Source organism: Aspergillus oryzae, chromosome 2, assembly GCF_000184455.2.
Source record: "Aspergillus oryzae RIB40 DNA, chromosome 2".
Taxonomy (NCBI): domain Eukaryota; kingdom Fungi; phylum Ascomycota; class Eurotiomycetes; order Eurotiales; family Aspergillaceae; genus Aspergillus; species Aspergillus oryzae.
Genome location: NC_036436.1, coordinates 4619748 through 4636027, shown reverse-complemented (window position 1 = coordinate 4636027; position 16280 = coordinate 4619748). Strand labels below are relative to the sequence as shown.

General features: G+C 47.8%; 6 protein-coding genes across 6 annotated transcripts; 3 read left to right on the top strand and 3 right to left on the bottom strand.

Annotated features, from left to right (window-relative positions):
* Nucleotides 1–10: 10 nt before the first annotated feature.
* Nucleotides 11–1255, top strand: AO090003000936 (uncharacterized protein; the record flags this gene model as incomplete). The annotated part of the gene is made up of 4 exons (XM_001820000.3): nucleotides 11–115; nucleotides 167–305; nucleotides 362–748; nucleotides 804–1255. 4 exons carry the CDS (start codon nucleotides 11–13, stop codon nucleotides 1253–1255), a joined length of 1083 nt encoding a protein of 360 aa, XP_001820052.3.
* Nucleotides 1256–1821: 566 nt separating this feature from the next.
* Nucleotides 1822–2748, top strand: AO090003000935 (FG-GAP repeat domain-containing protein; the record flags this gene model as incomplete). Its single annotated transcript, XM_001819999.3, has 1 exon — nucleotides 1822–2748. One exon carries the CDS (start codon nucleotides 1822–1824, stop codon nucleotides 2746–2748), a length of 927 nt encoding a protein of 308 aa, XP_001820051.1.
* Nucleotides 2749–5255: 2507 nt separating this feature from the next.
* Nucleotides 5256–7946, bottom strand: AO090003000933 (5'-methylthioadenosine/S-adenosylhomocysteine nucleosidase family protein; the record flags this gene model as incomplete). Its single annotated transcript, XM_023235100.1, has 3 exons — nucleotides 5256–5291; nucleotides 5623–5837; nucleotides 6926–7946. 3 exons carry the CDS (start codon nucleotides 7944–7946, stop codon nucleotides 5256–5258), a joined length of 1272 nt encoding a protein of 423 aa, XP_023090151.1.
* Nucleotides 7947–9986: 2040 nt separating this feature from the next.
* AO090003000932 (metal-dependent hydrolase family protein) lies at nucleotides 9987–11018 on the bottom strand (the record flags this gene model as incomplete). The annotated part of the gene is made up of 1 exon (XM_001819997.3): nucleotides 9987–11018. The coding sequence occupies one exon, from the start codon at nucleotides 11016–11018 to the stop codon at nucleotides 9987–9989; it is 1032 nt and encodes a 343-aa protein (XP_001820049.3).
* Nucleotides 11019–11574: 556 nt separating this feature from the next.
* AO090003000931 (putative aspartate aminotransferase) lies at nucleotides 11575–13073 on the bottom strand (the record flags this gene model as incomplete). The annotated part of the gene is made up of 5 exons (XM_001819996.1): nucleotides 11575–11687; nucleotides 11743–11832; nucleotides 11885–12127; nucleotides 12198–12678; nucleotides 12747–13073. 5 exons carry the CDS (start codon nucleotides 13071–13073, stop codon nucleotides 11575–11577), a joined length of 1254 nt encoding a protein of 417 aa, XP_001820048.1.
* Nucleotides 13074–15033: 1960 nt separating this feature from the next.
* AO090003000929 (uncharacterized protein) lies at nucleotides 15034–16170 on the top strand (the record flags this gene model as incomplete). The annotated part of the gene is made up of 2 exons (XM_001819995.3): nucleotides 15034–15283; nucleotides 15341–16170. 2 exons carry the CDS (start codon nucleotides 15034–15036, stop codon nucleotides 16168–16170), a joined length of 1080 nt encoding a protein of 359 aa, XP_001820047.1.
* Nucleotides 16171–16280: the final 110 nt, after the last annotated feature.

The following is a 16280-nucleotide window of genomic DNA, read 5'->3' as shown; positions in this document are numbered from 1 at the left end:
GCGCTCCAGGATGATCATGTACGGAGATATCCCTTATATTCGCATAACACGCTCAATCCCTCGTGAAATGAGAGATAAATTACCCCAGGAGTATCTCTCAATAATGGAGACTACGGTGAGCAATCTTGTCCTCTTTCTAAGGATCATCAGCTGAACGTCTCTTAAGAGGTTGCTGAAAGCCGAGCATCTTCATAAGGCTGTTTTGCAATTGTCACTTCTTTATCGCCACAAATTTGGCGTACACTTCCCAGCTCTAAATCTGCCGCCGATACTATATCATTATATTAGGAGACTAGCTCTTCCGGGTAAGAAGCAATCACAGTGCGGGAGTGGTCTACCCCTATACTAACGTATTGCTTAGTTGACATCTACTCCGCCGTGAAGAGACTGCAGGATCTTCTTGGTTTTTCCTTCGAATTCCCGAAAGGTCTTGCCAGCAGAAGTAGACCTCATGACCTACCTGAAATCCAATTGGTCACCCTCATCGTCATATCTACTAAATTACTTTTCCCCTTCGACGACCTTAAAAGATACCCTGCCTCGGCAAAGGAACCCGCCACGCAAGTCATCGATTGGAAGCACTGGGCTCAAGCCCAGAAACAGTTTGATAGCCGAGAAACAGCTAGGGGCAGAATTGGCAAAGGCAATGAAATTCTAGTGAATGAGCATGATGTGTTTAACATGACACCGAGTCAACTGGATGAGTACATGAATTGGTACGAGAATAACTGGCTCGACAATAGCAAAGGTATGGCGGCATGGTGACAAATTGTTTTGTTCGTGTTGCTAACCCTCTACAAAAGCGTCAAATCCACTAAGCGATTTATTTCCCGTTGAGCCAACCGGCACGGACTCTCAAGAAGCAGCAGGTCCTCCGGATGAAGATGATGAGGAGGCTATAGGCTCAATGCTACGAACAGTTACACAACGACTCAAGCCTCGGAAAGTTATCACGGAGGGTAACTTGGATGTCCCTCGACCAGGATCATCGTATGTGCGGTATAAAATGGAGTCTGATTTGCCCGAGAATGCGCGACCTTTCTACGAAACGGCAGCAAAGGTGGTCGGAGTATCATTATCTACCCTCGTACGAGCTGTATCCCACGCAGAATATAAGATTATGCGATGGCTTGAAGACCAGAGACGTATTGAGCTCTATGGAGATGCTTCAGGCATAGAGTTTGCGAAATTCGACAGCTCTGATGATATGGGTGAACAAGATATGACCGATTCGGATGACAGTCCTTCATATTAAAACCTCCATATTGGGTATAATTTTCCCTGTTATATCTCTCGTTCGATGCTCTCAATGTCAGTAAAAATATATATATAACCAGCGGAACAACTTACGACCGCATGACACGTTCCGATAACTGGTCAAGGGAACGGTTTAATCTACTCAAACAAGTTATTATCCCTGCGCCCATGAAGGACACCTGCAATACGACGTTGGGGTAAGCATTCGAACCCGAAGAGCGACAGGTAATATGAAGCGATTCGCCTCCGACAGTCTGACAAATTACAATTATCGTTGCATCATCTAATCACATGTCGGAAACGCATTATGCTTATTGTCATGCTTACTTATTTTTCGCGCTAGCGATGAACCAGTTCCTGTACTGTGAAGAGACATGCATGCAGATACGAGCTGTAGAGCAATATCTAGACATCCGGTGGCGTTTCATCAAGAAGCATTGATCTAGACCCAAGGAATTTGGTCTATCATACGATGTGACAAAGTACCAAGAACGGGGTATAAAAAGATGAACATGACTTTGGACTGAGAACCACAACACTCAGCATTGCAGATAACGTGACACAATGGAGGCCTTCAATCTACACAACTTCCTTTCTTCCCTCTACATTCTTTTACCTTTTGTTATTCTCGCGAACCCAGTTCATGCGGCTCCTTATCAGAATCGTATTCTTGAGACCGGCAGTACTTTCGGTGCTCCGGATCCATATGGCCCATGGCAAATGATCCCCAGCATTCCCACCGAAGACCTGGTCTACATCAAAACTACCAACACCGGAACTGGGAGGGTAGAAGTTCACATCGCCTCGGGTTCATCGGGATTCAGGACTCGCAGCCTTGAAGTCGGAACATCATTTGTCTCTGAGGATAACGGAACTTGGCAATTAATTGATGCAGACGGTGACGGCAGACCTGATCTTGTTTACATCAAAACTAGGAATACCGGAACCGGTAGGGTGGAGGTACACATTGCGTCCGCATCATCCAACTATCAGACACGTATCTTGGAAACTGGAACCACTTTTTACCCGGAGGATAATGGAGTTTGGCAGATGGCAGACTTCGATCACGATGGCAAACTCGATCTGGTTTATATCAAAACCCGTAATACGGGCACAGGGAAGGTCGAAGTGCACGTGGCTTCTGGAGCGTCAAACTACCAGAGGCGAATCCAGGAGGTCGGGACGACATTCTACCCAGAAGATAACGGCGTCTGGCAGATGGTCGACTTCGACAGGGATGGAAAATTGGACCTTGCTTACATCAAAACTCGGGATACGGGAACTGGAAAAGTCGAGGTGCATGTTGCGTCGGGCTCGTCCACTTACAATACTCGCGTCCAGGAAGTCGGCACGACCTTCTATCCAGAAAGTAATGGGTTCTGGGAACTGAGTGACTTTAATCATGATGGTGTCCTGGATCTAGTGTATATCAAGACGCAAAACACTGGAACTGGTAGCGTTGAGGTCCATGTGGCGTCGGGGAAATCATAGTCCACACAATAATGTATGCCCGATTGATAGTGTCATTCGATGTGGGAGCTATTGTTGTTGAAACGGTGGTTACTACTATCGCAATTTTACTTTGGAATCGGTCAAATAAATTTGGAACTGAATTTGGAATCCTTGATAGCCACCCAATATATCAGCCATAGCATTATGCTGTCGCCTTAACTTCCAAGATTGTGCCTTCAAGCTCTTGACTACCAAAGAAACTGTCGTTGAAAGTGTATTGAGGGAGCTCCGCTCCAAATATTTGGTTCCTGTGGTATCGCAATCTCTAGTTGGGTCTGGGCCACGGAACCCATCGCCTGACGCCCTGTATCCTTGTGGAATGATCGAATGGACTTCTCTAGGCGCGGTGCTCCAGATCTCGCAGCGGCGTTGTGAGTCGACGGACTGGCGGACGCCGGAGATAATGAACCGTTTTTTTCTTCACGACGATCAGTAGGCATATCTGTGCAAGATATGTCCGAAGATTGGTAATCGGACGGTTCGCGTTGCCCATGAGGCCCAAGAATTGTTTCCTCAGTAACCCCAGTCCCTGGTGACAGAAGAGTGGTATTGCGATCAGAAGAGCCAGGGGTCGATGGGCGCAAGTCTTGGTGACTTAGACAATCATCCTGCCATTCCCGAACATTGTGGGCAGTATCCAGAGGGAATCTTTTCCAATAATCTGCCCCTCTTTTCCCCAGTCGGGGGTATGGGGAATACAACAAGTCTCCAATACTGCTCCTGGTTCTATGCTGCTTGTCAGGGTTTATACTGGCGGACAGTTGAGCGTCCGAGATCCGAGAGAGCACTTTCAGCAGCACGGTTTCTGTTTCATGTAGACGGTGCTCTAAGGACTCTATGTATCCCTTCGCGGGGCCACTGAAGGAACGTGAGTCCTCTGCACCTGAACACTAGGATTGAGCCTCAGACAAACCGTTTAAGCTGTTCGGGCCAGTCGCATACTCGATTGTGCTGGAGGCATTGCGTACACACCGGCCTGGACAAGAATCAGCTCCAACGCGGTACACATGGTTGTGGCTAAGAATTGAGTCTTACTTTTTACCGCTACACTACACGATACATTAGCTCTATGGCCCATAGTGAAGTTCGAAGTAATGTGTGTCGTACCTTTTGCTTCCGGAAACGACAAGCGTTGCAAGCGATTGTGATGCGGGACGCTTTTCCCGCTTTGGTTGGGGGAGCCATCTCACAGTGGTTCTTCAGGTAAGTTTAAATGTTTGCTGTGCATTCGCGTAACGCAACATGGTGAACTACCCATCGTGTTCAGAATCGCATGGGTTTTGAGTGGATGGGACATCACGTGCGGTAGAAGGTTTACCCGATGGATTAATTCGAATCCGATATAACCATGGAGCCGTCATGGCCACTACATTGTAACAAACTCTATCAGCTGTGGGGCATATCTCTGTTCATCACTTAAGTTCAATTCTTCTTCGGTTCTTTCTAGCCCTCATATCTGGCATCAGCTCGTCTATTGTTTCGAAAGCTAAGGGAACCGGCCGGCAACAGCACAGTTGGGTCTTCGTTTGATGAATCGTTATCCACTTGTTTTGACATTTGTTGATATTCGTCGGAAGCTTGACACCAGCCTTCTTCCCCTTCTTCCCCTTCTTCCCCTTCTTCCCCTTCTTCCCCTTCTTCCCCTTCTTCCCCTTCTTCCCCTTCTTCCCCTTCTTCCCCTTCTTCCCCTTCTTCCCCTTCTTCCCCTTCTCCCTCTTCTTCCCATTGTCTGAGTGTCTCCTTTGCGGCCAATGTGTCAGGGTGGTTGGGACCTAGGCGTTTCTCACGAAGGCGCACGCACTTAGTCAACAGGCTGATGGAATCACTGTGTCTGCCTGTGCATTTCCAGACGTAGGCAAGATTCACCATGCTGGTTATGGTCAGGAAATGCTCTGGCCCTAATATTTTTTTCTGGCACTCTAGCACCTGCGTCCTCAAGTCTTCTGCCTGTTTCCACTTGGCTTGACTGAAATACGTCAATGCCAGGTTATGTATACTGGTCAGAGTAGAGGGATGCTCCGGTCCTAGCACTTGCTTTCTGGCCGCGAGCACACGTACCCCAAGCTCTTCTGCTTGCTGCAATTTCGCTTGCTGCCAGTAAGTCAATGCCAGGTTGGCCATACTGAGCAAAGTCGTAGGATGCTCTTCGCCTAACGTTTGCTTCCGGATCTCTATTACCTGATTCTCCAGCTCTTCTGTTTGTCCTAATCGACCTTGATTCCGATACACAGCAGCCAAATTAAGCATATCGGTCAGCGTGTTTGGGTGTTCAAGACCTAGCATGTTCTTCTTTTTCTCTATTGTCTGCTTATAAAGCTCTTCTGCTTCTTTGTATCGACCCTGGGTTCGGTACACAGATGCTAGATTGGTTATACTGGTCAAGGTTGACGGATGCCCAGGGCCCAGCTTGTTCTTCTGATGCTCTAGGACTTGTAGACTGAGCTCTTCTGCCTGTTTTAATTTCCCTTGCTTGTGGAAGATATTTCCTAGACATGCCATACTCGACAAAGTATCAGAGTGCTCTGGACCTAGTACCTTTCTCATGGCTTTAAGGACCTGCAGGCTGAGTGTTTCTGCTTGTTTGTAGTGTCCTTTCTCGGAGTAGACTCGTGATAGATCACCCATAGTCTTCAGAGTCGCAGGGTCTTCTGGACCTAGTGTTTGGTTCCTGGTCTCTAACACTTGAACATTGAGTGTTTCTGCTTCCGTGAATCGACCCTGGCCAATGTATACTGATGCTAGTTTGCTCATGATGGCCAGGGTTGAAAGGTGTACTTCCCCATCTCGCTTCTGCTGTATGTCCCTGGCGTCGCAAAACAGCGCTTCTGCCTCATTGTATCTCCCATCACTAACCAGACAGTCTCCGATATTTTCGAGCAGGTCAATATATTGTTCTCGTTGACCTTTAAACTCGTCCTCCTCCAACAAGGATAACGCATGGGGTAAATATGACCGCCACAGATTCCGCTTAGTGTGATCATTGTTGGGAAAAGCTTCGGTTAGCCTTTCTGCTGTTTTACGTATATACAGCGTGAATTGCTGGTTTCCCCTCATCCAGTTGCGAGTCGCTAGATGTACAAGTCGATGAAGGTTAAGAGGGCTATCCTTAGCTTGGTCGGAAATGAACGAATAGGCACTGAGAAGCCCTAGAGCCTTGACCATCTTTATCTTGGATTTTGCTGGTGGCAGAAGGGACTGTGGTATATTCTGAGGGTTGATGCAAGCCATAAATGACAGATACTCAGCAGCCAGTTGATCAATCTGCTGGATTTGTTGGAATGAGACCCACCAGGTAGTTGCTACCGGGTTTGGGACATCCTGATAACGCCCTTCTGTCTCAAAGTCTTCACTTAGGAGCTCCACCACCTCTTGTTCCTGCTCCTGTAGCAGAGCTAGATAGTCCTCGAGGCCGATGCTGTTCTCCTTAATGAATGCCACTGCTTGCATAATTGCTAAGGGCAGGAAGGTCAGCTGAATCAAGAGGGCAACGGCGATTTCGCGGTTGTCGGACAAGTCTTCTCCAGGCAATGCCATTTGGAGCATCTTTATACCAGTCTCTTCATCTACCTTGAGGACCGAAATTTCATAGGGGGCCAGCTTGACAGCCAGCTTCCTATTGCGAGTAGTGAAGATGATTCGACCTTGCTCAGTTCGAGGCATAAGGTCCTTAAGTGCTGGGGCACTCTTGCTCCCTTGGGTCCACATATCCATATCATCTGCGTTGTCAAAGATAAGAAGCCATTTGAGATCGCTCTTATGACTAAGATATTCCTTGACTTGCTCTTTTACTTCTGCCGGCTTAACATCTTGCATGCCAAGCATCTGAGCGATGTTCATGTAAGTCTGCTCAATGATTTCAGGGCCAGTGCATGGGATCCAGAAAACCGAGCACTCAGCATCTCTTTCTCGAACACGATAAGCTAGCTCCAATGCAACATGGGTCTTTCCAACCCCTCCCAATCCGCTAATAGCAATCTTGCCTGGGCCCTGCCTTTCAATGATCATATCTTCTAGATCCGCAATCTCCTTCTGACGCCCAACAAATTGTAGGTTCCTGTCAAAAGGGACCATCCAGTGAGAATTATTTGGCTTTGCACCTATACTTTGCTATACTTAGCAGGATATTCAAAGCCTATATCAAGTATAGTTGGCTGACCTTCACTCGAGGCAGGATTCCAATACCGCAAGAAAGCTTTTGCGCTTGACGCGCCAGTTGCTGCGGCATAGGCTTGCCACTTCTTATCCTTGTGGCTATCTGCATAGTCACATACGCCCTTGATGATGATGCAAGGAAGTTCATCCCATACTCCTGCTCCTTCCATGTCAAAGCCAGCAACATCCTCATCCTTTGCCAGCTTGTCACGATGCTCTCCAGACTTCATGACCGTGTCACTAGAGGCAATTTTTCCAAAGTGGATTGACGCCCCGGCTGCATCAGACGGGCGACGACGGATAATACGGTTTTCGTCACACTCTAGGCTATCACAACTACTCTCCTGAGCCTCCTGGCATATCTGACCAGGGGATTCACTATTGAAACATAAGCATTTCAGAGAAGTAGCCTGTTGATGGTGCTTGTGGTGATATGAAGCATCAAAGAGAACATCGCATGCCTTGCCTGGATATTGCCAGCGTGGTTCTGATCGTCGCAGTACCTCAAGATACTGGGCAATGTCATTCTGCAAGTCGCTGCGTGCCATGCTGGTTTGCAATCGCTGAAACAGGGTCCGGATCTCTTGATTTGGCCTTCCTAGGTTTTCTGGGATGCCTTTCTTTCGCTTAAACCCATCTGGGTACTGCCTACCATAATCGTATCGGACAACCGCATGGCTAATAATGACATCGCCTAGAAAAATTGGGGTATTGCTGTATGGCAGCAGGGGAACTCCCCCACAGACCCCAACCACCAAGGCGAGACTGACTCCAGGGTAGCTAAACTTCATTTTTGTAGCCACACCTGCTGCACTTGCTTTCCCCATTTCGGGCATATAGCATAGGACAACATTGTGCTTGCCTATTGTTCCCACTGTATAGCTGTTGGTGTCCCCGGGATGTCTGCCGTACTCGTCACCGTATCTGTCATAGACTTCATCGAACAACAATATCACGGCATCCGCCTCTACGGTAAGTGCGCAGATAATGGCGATGCTAAATCCGCTGCGGTCTTTCGGGCGCATTTTGATGGGGTTTTTTTAAAGGACGAGTTACGAGTTGAGGGGACACTCAGGATCCGGCGCGTCTGGTCGAAAAGTAAAATGGTTGATTTAAAATAGCCGCTTAGAGTGGGGAATGATAGCGTGGTATGAGAACGAGTGTCTTGCTTACAGAAGACGCCAGCCACTCGCTTCTCCAGCTCGACAATTGGAGGGGTAAGTAGTCAGACACTAATGCTGCAAGGATATGTCGTCTCATTTCCTCGCCCACTGGATAGCCATGGTGGGGTAATATTTCCAATGCTACGGAGGCGAGCATGCATACCAGACATCAAGCATTCAGGAGCAAGACCATATCATTACGAGAGCTATAACGTGATAACTGTGTAGCCCTACACTCTGGTTTCCCTCTCTCATTGTGCCTAGTGGTTAGGTTCAGAATAACTAACACCTGAGTGGTCTGGTAGCGCATGGACATTGCAAACCGGACTAGGTAGTCTGTTTTTAAATTGAACTTTTTGCATCCTAGGGCGTTTGTCTTGTTTATGAGATAGGTGGCTGGAGATTACATCAGGTCATTGCTCTATACTGCTCTTGGACAGATTTATTTGTGAGTGGCTTAACTTGTCTAGGTGTTAGAATTGGTTACTGTACTCTATAGAGGTTCAAGAATACGTAAGGTCCATTTTCTCTTTTACTACTGTTAACAAATGGGAAAAGTGTAATAATAGACTGCAAATTGATATCATCAAAGACATATACCTGAAATCACAGTCCCCTTAGTGAATCTTGGATATTGACTGTCTGTCCACATGTTAATAAACCAAGTTATATCATATTAGGAAATACAGACCGAGACACAATCGATGCACAGTAACCAGATATAGTACCCAGACAGTTCTACTACAAGTCATTGCCAAAGGACCAATGAATCAAGGCATTGTCACGAGCTATACCCATGCCCTAACTCCCCAAGACATCCTCTCAAGCCAACATCCAGCTTCACCCTCAAGAGAACAAATATTTCAATCCCAATCTGAGAACACGACCACATATCACCCATACAATAAGTCATATAACCCTAATCACTCCCTTTAGGAATTACTTCAGATTCAGGAGCCGGAAAAACCAGCGTCTCATGACCATCCGAAAAGCGAACCTATCCAAAGCACCCAAGGTCAGATCTTCCCCCAGAGAATAACCATTCGATATAAATGTCGACTTACTCGGTATGGGGGAGCTCCATCAGGCCCTAGAACATCGATAATCTCGGCTACTTGCTCTTTACCGACTACGCCTGGTGGGAGTTAGTGTCCATGTACCTGTTGATGGGGAATGTCGAGGTTAATGAGGGATACATACGGGAGTCTTTAAACCTGATCCTGTCTCCAATGGAGGCTTTCATCTTGGAGATTCTCTATTGGAATTGTGGTACTTGTGTTTTCTTTTGGGTTTATGTAGAACGGTGTTTGGATTTCTGGACAGGAACTAAAGGGGGAAATGGATCTTTAAGTAAGTTTTCTACACCGTCTTGTCGAGTCTAAAGTGGCTAGAAGCTTAAAAGCGATGAGGAGATCTGCAACCACGGGGTCTTCGACTTGGGATAACTTCGATATACGCGTATAGTATTCGCTGGCGGGGTATCTGGCGGGGCATCTGGCGGTCTTGTTCACTTTAGAAGCTAGTAAGTGCGCTTATGCATGTCCAGCGCATACGTGCATGGCAGCTTTAGTCGAACTCTTGCTCTGCGTGCTTGGGACCCCGCTTCTGGAATTATTGAGGAAAGAAATCCTTTACTGGAGGCGCTGAGGGCTATCTGAATATTAGAGCATTCTATAATCAATAGCAGGCTTATAGATTGGAGTGGTAACATTCACGTCGTGTGGTGTCGAGTCTATTTAAGCATAATTCCTGAGCCAGCAAGCCCTGACAAATACAACCTGCAGGATAAGGACCCTCTGCATAAGTCTCTGGAAACGGTTCTGACCGGTCAAATGCAGAGTATTAGTTGTTGTCGATCTTCACGGCCCAGACTCATCACTTGGACCGAATCCTATACGGATCCTAAAGAGGGTCCACTGATAAATCCGCTATCTTGCTACTAACAATCCGCCCCTCTTTGGCAATCGCCATTAATGACTTGTCTACATGATCCAAAATTGTAATGTCTTCCAGCGGGTTAGCATTGAGAATCAGGAAATCCGCAATCGCCCCCTCCTTTATACAGCCCAATTTGCCCTCCATACCAACCAATGTGGCAGCGTTGATAGTCGCCGACTGGAGGATCTCCAGCGGACTGAGAACGGCTGATCGAATACTGAATTCACGGTTTTGTAACGTGTGGAGGCCTGCCAGAAGATCAGATCCGTAGCACATTGTTATGCCAGCATCGCGTAGAATTTCCAGAGCCTGAAGGCCACTGGCCAGAACCTCGAGGTTCTTCGCTTGACTAAACTCGTCAAGAAAGTTATCGAATGGGGGTTCCGTCATTCCTTGATAGGTGATCAGGGTCGGGGTGAAGACCACCCCTTTCTCTTTGCAGTATCTGGCAGTCTCGGGGTCAATGAAATTGCCATGTTCAATACCACGCACTCCATTATCGACCGCGTGGCGGATTGCCTCCGCGTTATAGGCATGAGCGGTAACGTAAGTTTTGGAGTATGCGGCGGTGGTTGTGATGGCCTGGATTTCTTCGGCCGTGAACTGAAGCATATCTAGCGCATCGGTGGGCGTTGCGACTCCCCCTCCACACATTATCTTGATGAAGTTTGCCCCTTGCCGGAGCTCATCTCGAACGGCCTCTAAGCACGCTGGGACGCCGTTACAGATCCGAGCTAGCGCGGGTGAGTGTCCACCACAACATTTATGCTCGTCACCCTGATACGGGGCTCGTAAGTCCCCATGACCCCCGGTTTGAGAGAGGGCCTTGCCCGCGATGAAGAGGCGCGGTCCAGATAGCAGTCCCTCTGCGATAGCATCGCGTAATGCCGCATCAGCGCCGCCTGTATCACGCGCAGTGGTGAAGCCTCGGAGGAGCATGTTCCGGGCGACATAGGTAGTGCGGTATGCAATTGTATTCGGGCTGGCGGCGAACATGTCCTTGAGGGAGGTACCTCCGGGGGTGGCTGTGAGGTGGACATGGCAGTCAATTAATCCAGGACACAGATATTGGTTTCGCATGTTGATGAATTTGGTTTTTGTCCTTGGTCCGGTAGGAAACGGCGCCTCTGAGCTTCTAGATAGAGATGACGCTGGCATAATGCGTGCGATAACTCCATTTTGCACATGAACACTACAATTGGGGATAACATGGCCAGCCTCCACATCGATTACGTTGATGTTGATGAGGGTAATGTCCGGGGGTTGATCGCGTGGTACCCATGGCTTAGGAATGAGATTCGAGCTACCCATAACAATAAGTTCTTCGGGAAGAGTTTGATTCTTCGGAGTGCGTAACTAGGGGAGTGTCTGTCCATGAGGGGGTAAAAAAAGTATCCCCGCAACAGAGAGAGAGGGGTAGGGCTTCGGTTCATGTGACTAGATACTGATAAGGAATTGAAAGTTTGATATACAACTATAACCTTCATCGTTAACTAGATGCGGGAATCTTTACATTTCATCTATCATTGCCAGTAGCAGACTATACAGAGCACTAGGATTCATTTAGACATTCAGCAATCGAGCGTGCCACATATTCAACATTCGACGGGTTAAGTCCAGCAATGGAAACCCGAGAGTTGCTCGCCATATAAATATGATACTTGTCTGTAGAGAAGGGGTTAGGACCACCACATGCAGACTAATTCAGAAGTAGACTCACCCTTGAGCTTCTGGACGACAGCAGGAGAAAGTCCAAGGAATCCAAACATTCCAGACTGGCGAATTAGATGGTCCCATGTGCCGGGGGCTCCTATATTCGTGTGAGTAGGAGGATGCTCAATCTTCCGGGAATAGAGACTTACCAAATTTAATCAGTCCATCATATAACGCTTGTCTCATGGAACGTATGCGTCCGCTCATCGTGATCAAGTCCGCATACCACATCTCTTTTAATGTTTCATCGCCCAAAATAGCACTTGCTATCTTCGCTCCATAGGCTGGAGGATTTGACACTTCGGAGCGTTGGAGCATTTCAAGAACTGACTGTGTGTTTGTCGCGGCCTTTTCTGTGCCGGCTGCGAAGAAAAGACAGCCCACACGCTCACCTACATTCTTAGTGTTAGCAAAGCACAGGGTCATGGACTGATCAACCTTGGAGGTGTCAATCTTTCATACCGTAGAGTCCCATATTCTTCGCGAAGGAAAGACAGCCACCGGCTTCCATTTGTAGTTCGTTTATGAAATAACGCATAGCAAATGCATCATCATCGACATTTCCCGAATTGAAACCCAGGTATGCGGCATCAAATAGCGGGAACAACTTTCTTTCTTTCATTATCAATCCAATTTGTTTCCATTGCTCTTTGCTGGGATCGCAACCCGTAGGGTTATGAGCACAAGCGTGAATAATAACAACGGAGTTTGGCTCCGCGGCTCTTAGGGCAGAGTAATACGCTTCTATATCAATATCTCTCTTCTCTGCATCATAATACTGGAATGTTTCACACTGAAATCCCAGTGACGAGAAAACTTGACCATGGTTTGACCAGGTTGGAGAAGGAATGTACACTTTTGGCAGCGGGCTGCGAACGCTTCTAAGAAGCAATCCTGCCAGATGTAGAGCACCCGTTCCTGACAAACTTTGGCAAATGGCAAGCTGGTTTTTTATCAGTATTTGGTGTTCTATTGGGCAAGCAAAATCCGCAAGAGTCTATTAGAACACACCTGAGACTGTTTCTTGTCATATATTTCCGATCCTAAGGCCAGTTTTGTGGCTTCATTGCGGAAGGTCTGGAGACCAAGAATTGGCAGGTATTCGTGGTTTAACCCTTTGGAAAGAAGAGTCTCGCGAGCCTTTTGAACAGAAGGCAAAACCCATGGCTGTCCATTCTCGTCGCGGTAGGTTCCCTGGCCCAGGTTGACCTTCTGGGCAAAGGTATCAGCATTGTACTCTGCCGTAAGAGCGAAGATCGCATCAGGTGGGATATATGATGCGGCCTCGAAAAATGAGGCAGAAGCCTCGGTTTCTGTTGTGGCGGGCTGGGTCGCCATACTCAAGTGCTTTTTGATTTTAAGTAACATTTTCGGAAACCAAACACAAGATAAGAGAATCTGGGGTATCGCTGCGATTCAAGCGCTTTCAACGGCTTTTAAGTGACTTTCTCTCGGCGTCGAGACCCGAGCTGTCGGCTCCACATCCGACTTGTCAAATCCATTATACATCGGATGGAAATCCGATTTACGCATTTCTATCAATTGATTTCGAGTTCATGTTTCTGTTATCTATCGGGTCGAACCCCGGTCTCTGTGGTTTTAAATGCGGGGGCTACTTGACTTATCCGTCTTATCAGTTTGACCCTACGCAGTGACATACGAATGTGTTCTACAAAAGAGCCGTTATCCTAATTCTCGAACAATCTCTAGCATAATTTAGGTTCGAGAACTATACATCACTTTAGTGCAATACCTTAGTTGCAGTTTGTCTTCGAAAAGTATTTAGGACATCTGTGGGAAGGGTACAACGGGGATGTTGCCAAGGTTTGAACATCCCTACTGGAAGGCACACAATATCCGGTCATGATACAGTGTACTCAAGTCAACAGTGACTTGCTTCCAACCTTCTACTCGATAGCTCATCGCGTCAACGGGCCTGACCCTCATCCTATTCCATTATCAGCTCCAGTCATTCACAGGTTGTCTCAGAGTCTCATACACAAGCATCAGACTGTCCTTCCGGTGCCCGTTGGCAAACCGTGCAAGGTCCAGAGTACTCGACGATGCCATCGATCTCGCAGTAAAAGAGAGCCTTCTCGATGTTGGCGTCTCCATCCACGATCGCAAGCAATTCGCTCTGTGTCCATCCTAGAAGATCACAGTTAGCTTTGTGGACGCAACATCAGGAGATTGGCAACCAAACCCAGCGAGAGCAAGGTGGATCCGCAATAGTTCAGACCCTCTCTGCATCTTCCAGCTGCCAGGGCAGCTGGGAGAACAGTAAACAGCGCAAGCAAGGGAAGAGTCGCCCTCATTATGAAAGATGGGTTTGTAAATGAGTGAATTAGGGTTTTATGATAATTATTTCGTGACCAACTAGCTTGTCGATGGGATACTAAGTGGTAGGTATTGAGCCTTTATATTGCCTGGCTATGGAGATGTGATATGAACCAACGTCACAGACATACTCTCACCACTGATTTCCGCGTCGTTGATTGTGAGACGTCGCCCTCAATCAAGCTTGAAAGATGTCTATGCAGTTATACGTATGATATCATCCGTGTAGCGTTGCTCAAGCTAACCAAGCTCCCCTCCCGGGTGTACCGTTGTACGTCTCAATCTTGAGTTGTCCGGGCCCGAGAAGCTGTGCAATATGACAGTATGTAAGACATGTCATCTATGGCTCTGTATGTAGCTTTCCCGGTCAAACTGGTCACATAGTCACACTCAGCATAGCGTTATAAGTTGCAACCCGGTCAACACGGTATGTCCATTTCTTGGGGTTTACAGTTCCAGTAGGGCAGGTCGAGCTCTTTGATCCAAGCCCAGGTTGTACACATCAAATCGTACAGCAGAAAAGACTGTATCTAATGCGTAGATTGCTTTCCACAGCTACGCTCCTTGGGTAACACAAGCATATATTCATCCATGCGGGTTGATTGCTGTACTAACAAACACATAAGTGTAACCAGATAACTGCTATGAAGGCGTCCAGGGAAAGCGGAACGAACCGCGGTAACAAACCCCCTATCATTCTGCTCTTTGTCCACTAGATTCCCAGAGAACTAAGGAGTTACTATCTTAGTCCCTGATCGAGTTGTTGAATGAGTATGAGTATACGTGGGGCAGCTGCCCTACTCCGCAACGGGTAAACCTTCAGCCAGAACATGGCCGATGAAGTATGCTTAGCTTCATCCACGTCATGAAGATTAAGGACACAAACATTATTTATAGTAGATGCAGGGTCTCTGATCTGACAAGTTCTGCTAGATCTCTAGAATCACGCATATTATACAAAATGGCCTCTCAGAAACCTACCTACCGCATCGCATCCATTCCGGGAGACGGGATAGGCATCGAAGTCGTCGACGCTGCCATCCAGGTAGTAGAAAAGCTCGCCAAGACCCTTGGAACATTCAATATCGATTTCACTCACATACCATGGGGAACTGCGTACTACAAGGAACACGGTCGATATGTGTCCGAAGATTGTTTAGACACGCTGCGCAAGTTCGACGCTGGGCTGTTTGGTGCCGTGGGTGCCCCAGGTCAGTACTAGAGTCGCCGACGTTGCACTCGGATCCGTATGCTGATACGCGAGACAGATGTTCCGGACCACATCTCCCTCTGGGGTCTCTTATTAGCACTTCGCGGGCCGCTGCAGCTATATGCTAACGTCCGTCCCGTGCGCACATTCCCGGGCACCAAATGCCCTCTCAACACCGCGACAGAGGGTATTGACTGGATGCTTGTGCGCGAAAACTCCGAAGGAGAGTACTCCGGCCAGGGCGGACGCAGTCACGTCGGTCAGCCGTGGGAAGCTGCGACAGAGGTGGCTATGTTTACCCGCGTCGGGATCGAGAGGATTATGCGCTTTGCCTTTGAAGTCGCTCAATCCAGACCCCGTAAGCTACTGACTGTGGTTACGAAGAGTAACTCCATGCGAAACGGCATGGTACTCTGGGACCAGGTTGCGGCGGAAGTTGCTAAGGATTTCCCCGATGTTACGTGGGACAAAATGCTGGTGGATGCAATGACGGTCCGCATGGTAGCAAAGCCCCAATCTATCGATACCATCGTGGGAACAAATCTACACATGGATATCCTATCCGACTTGGCGGCTGCGTTGGCAGGTTCTATCGGTGTGGCTCCTTCCAGTAACCTGGATCCGACCCGGAAGAATCCCTCAATCTTCGAACCAGTACATGGCAGTGCATTTGATATCACCGGAAAGGGTGTTGCCAACCCCGTAGCTACTTTCTGGTCCGCTGCGGAGATGCTGTCATGGTTGGGTGAAAAGGAGGCGGCGAAGCAGCTCATGGATTGCGTAGAAAAGGTCTGCGCCGCTGGTATCTTAACGCCGGATCTCGGAGGCACGTCGAATACGCAAGGAGTGGTAGATGCTGTGAAGAAGGAGATCGAGCGTCTGGTATAATTAAGCTGTCGGGTCTCCTACAAGTCGCCTTCGTTCTATTCTGAGAAATACCTCATAGCGATTTCTTCCAAATGCATTCAGCCTTTGTAACGTTTCGTGACTTTAAACAA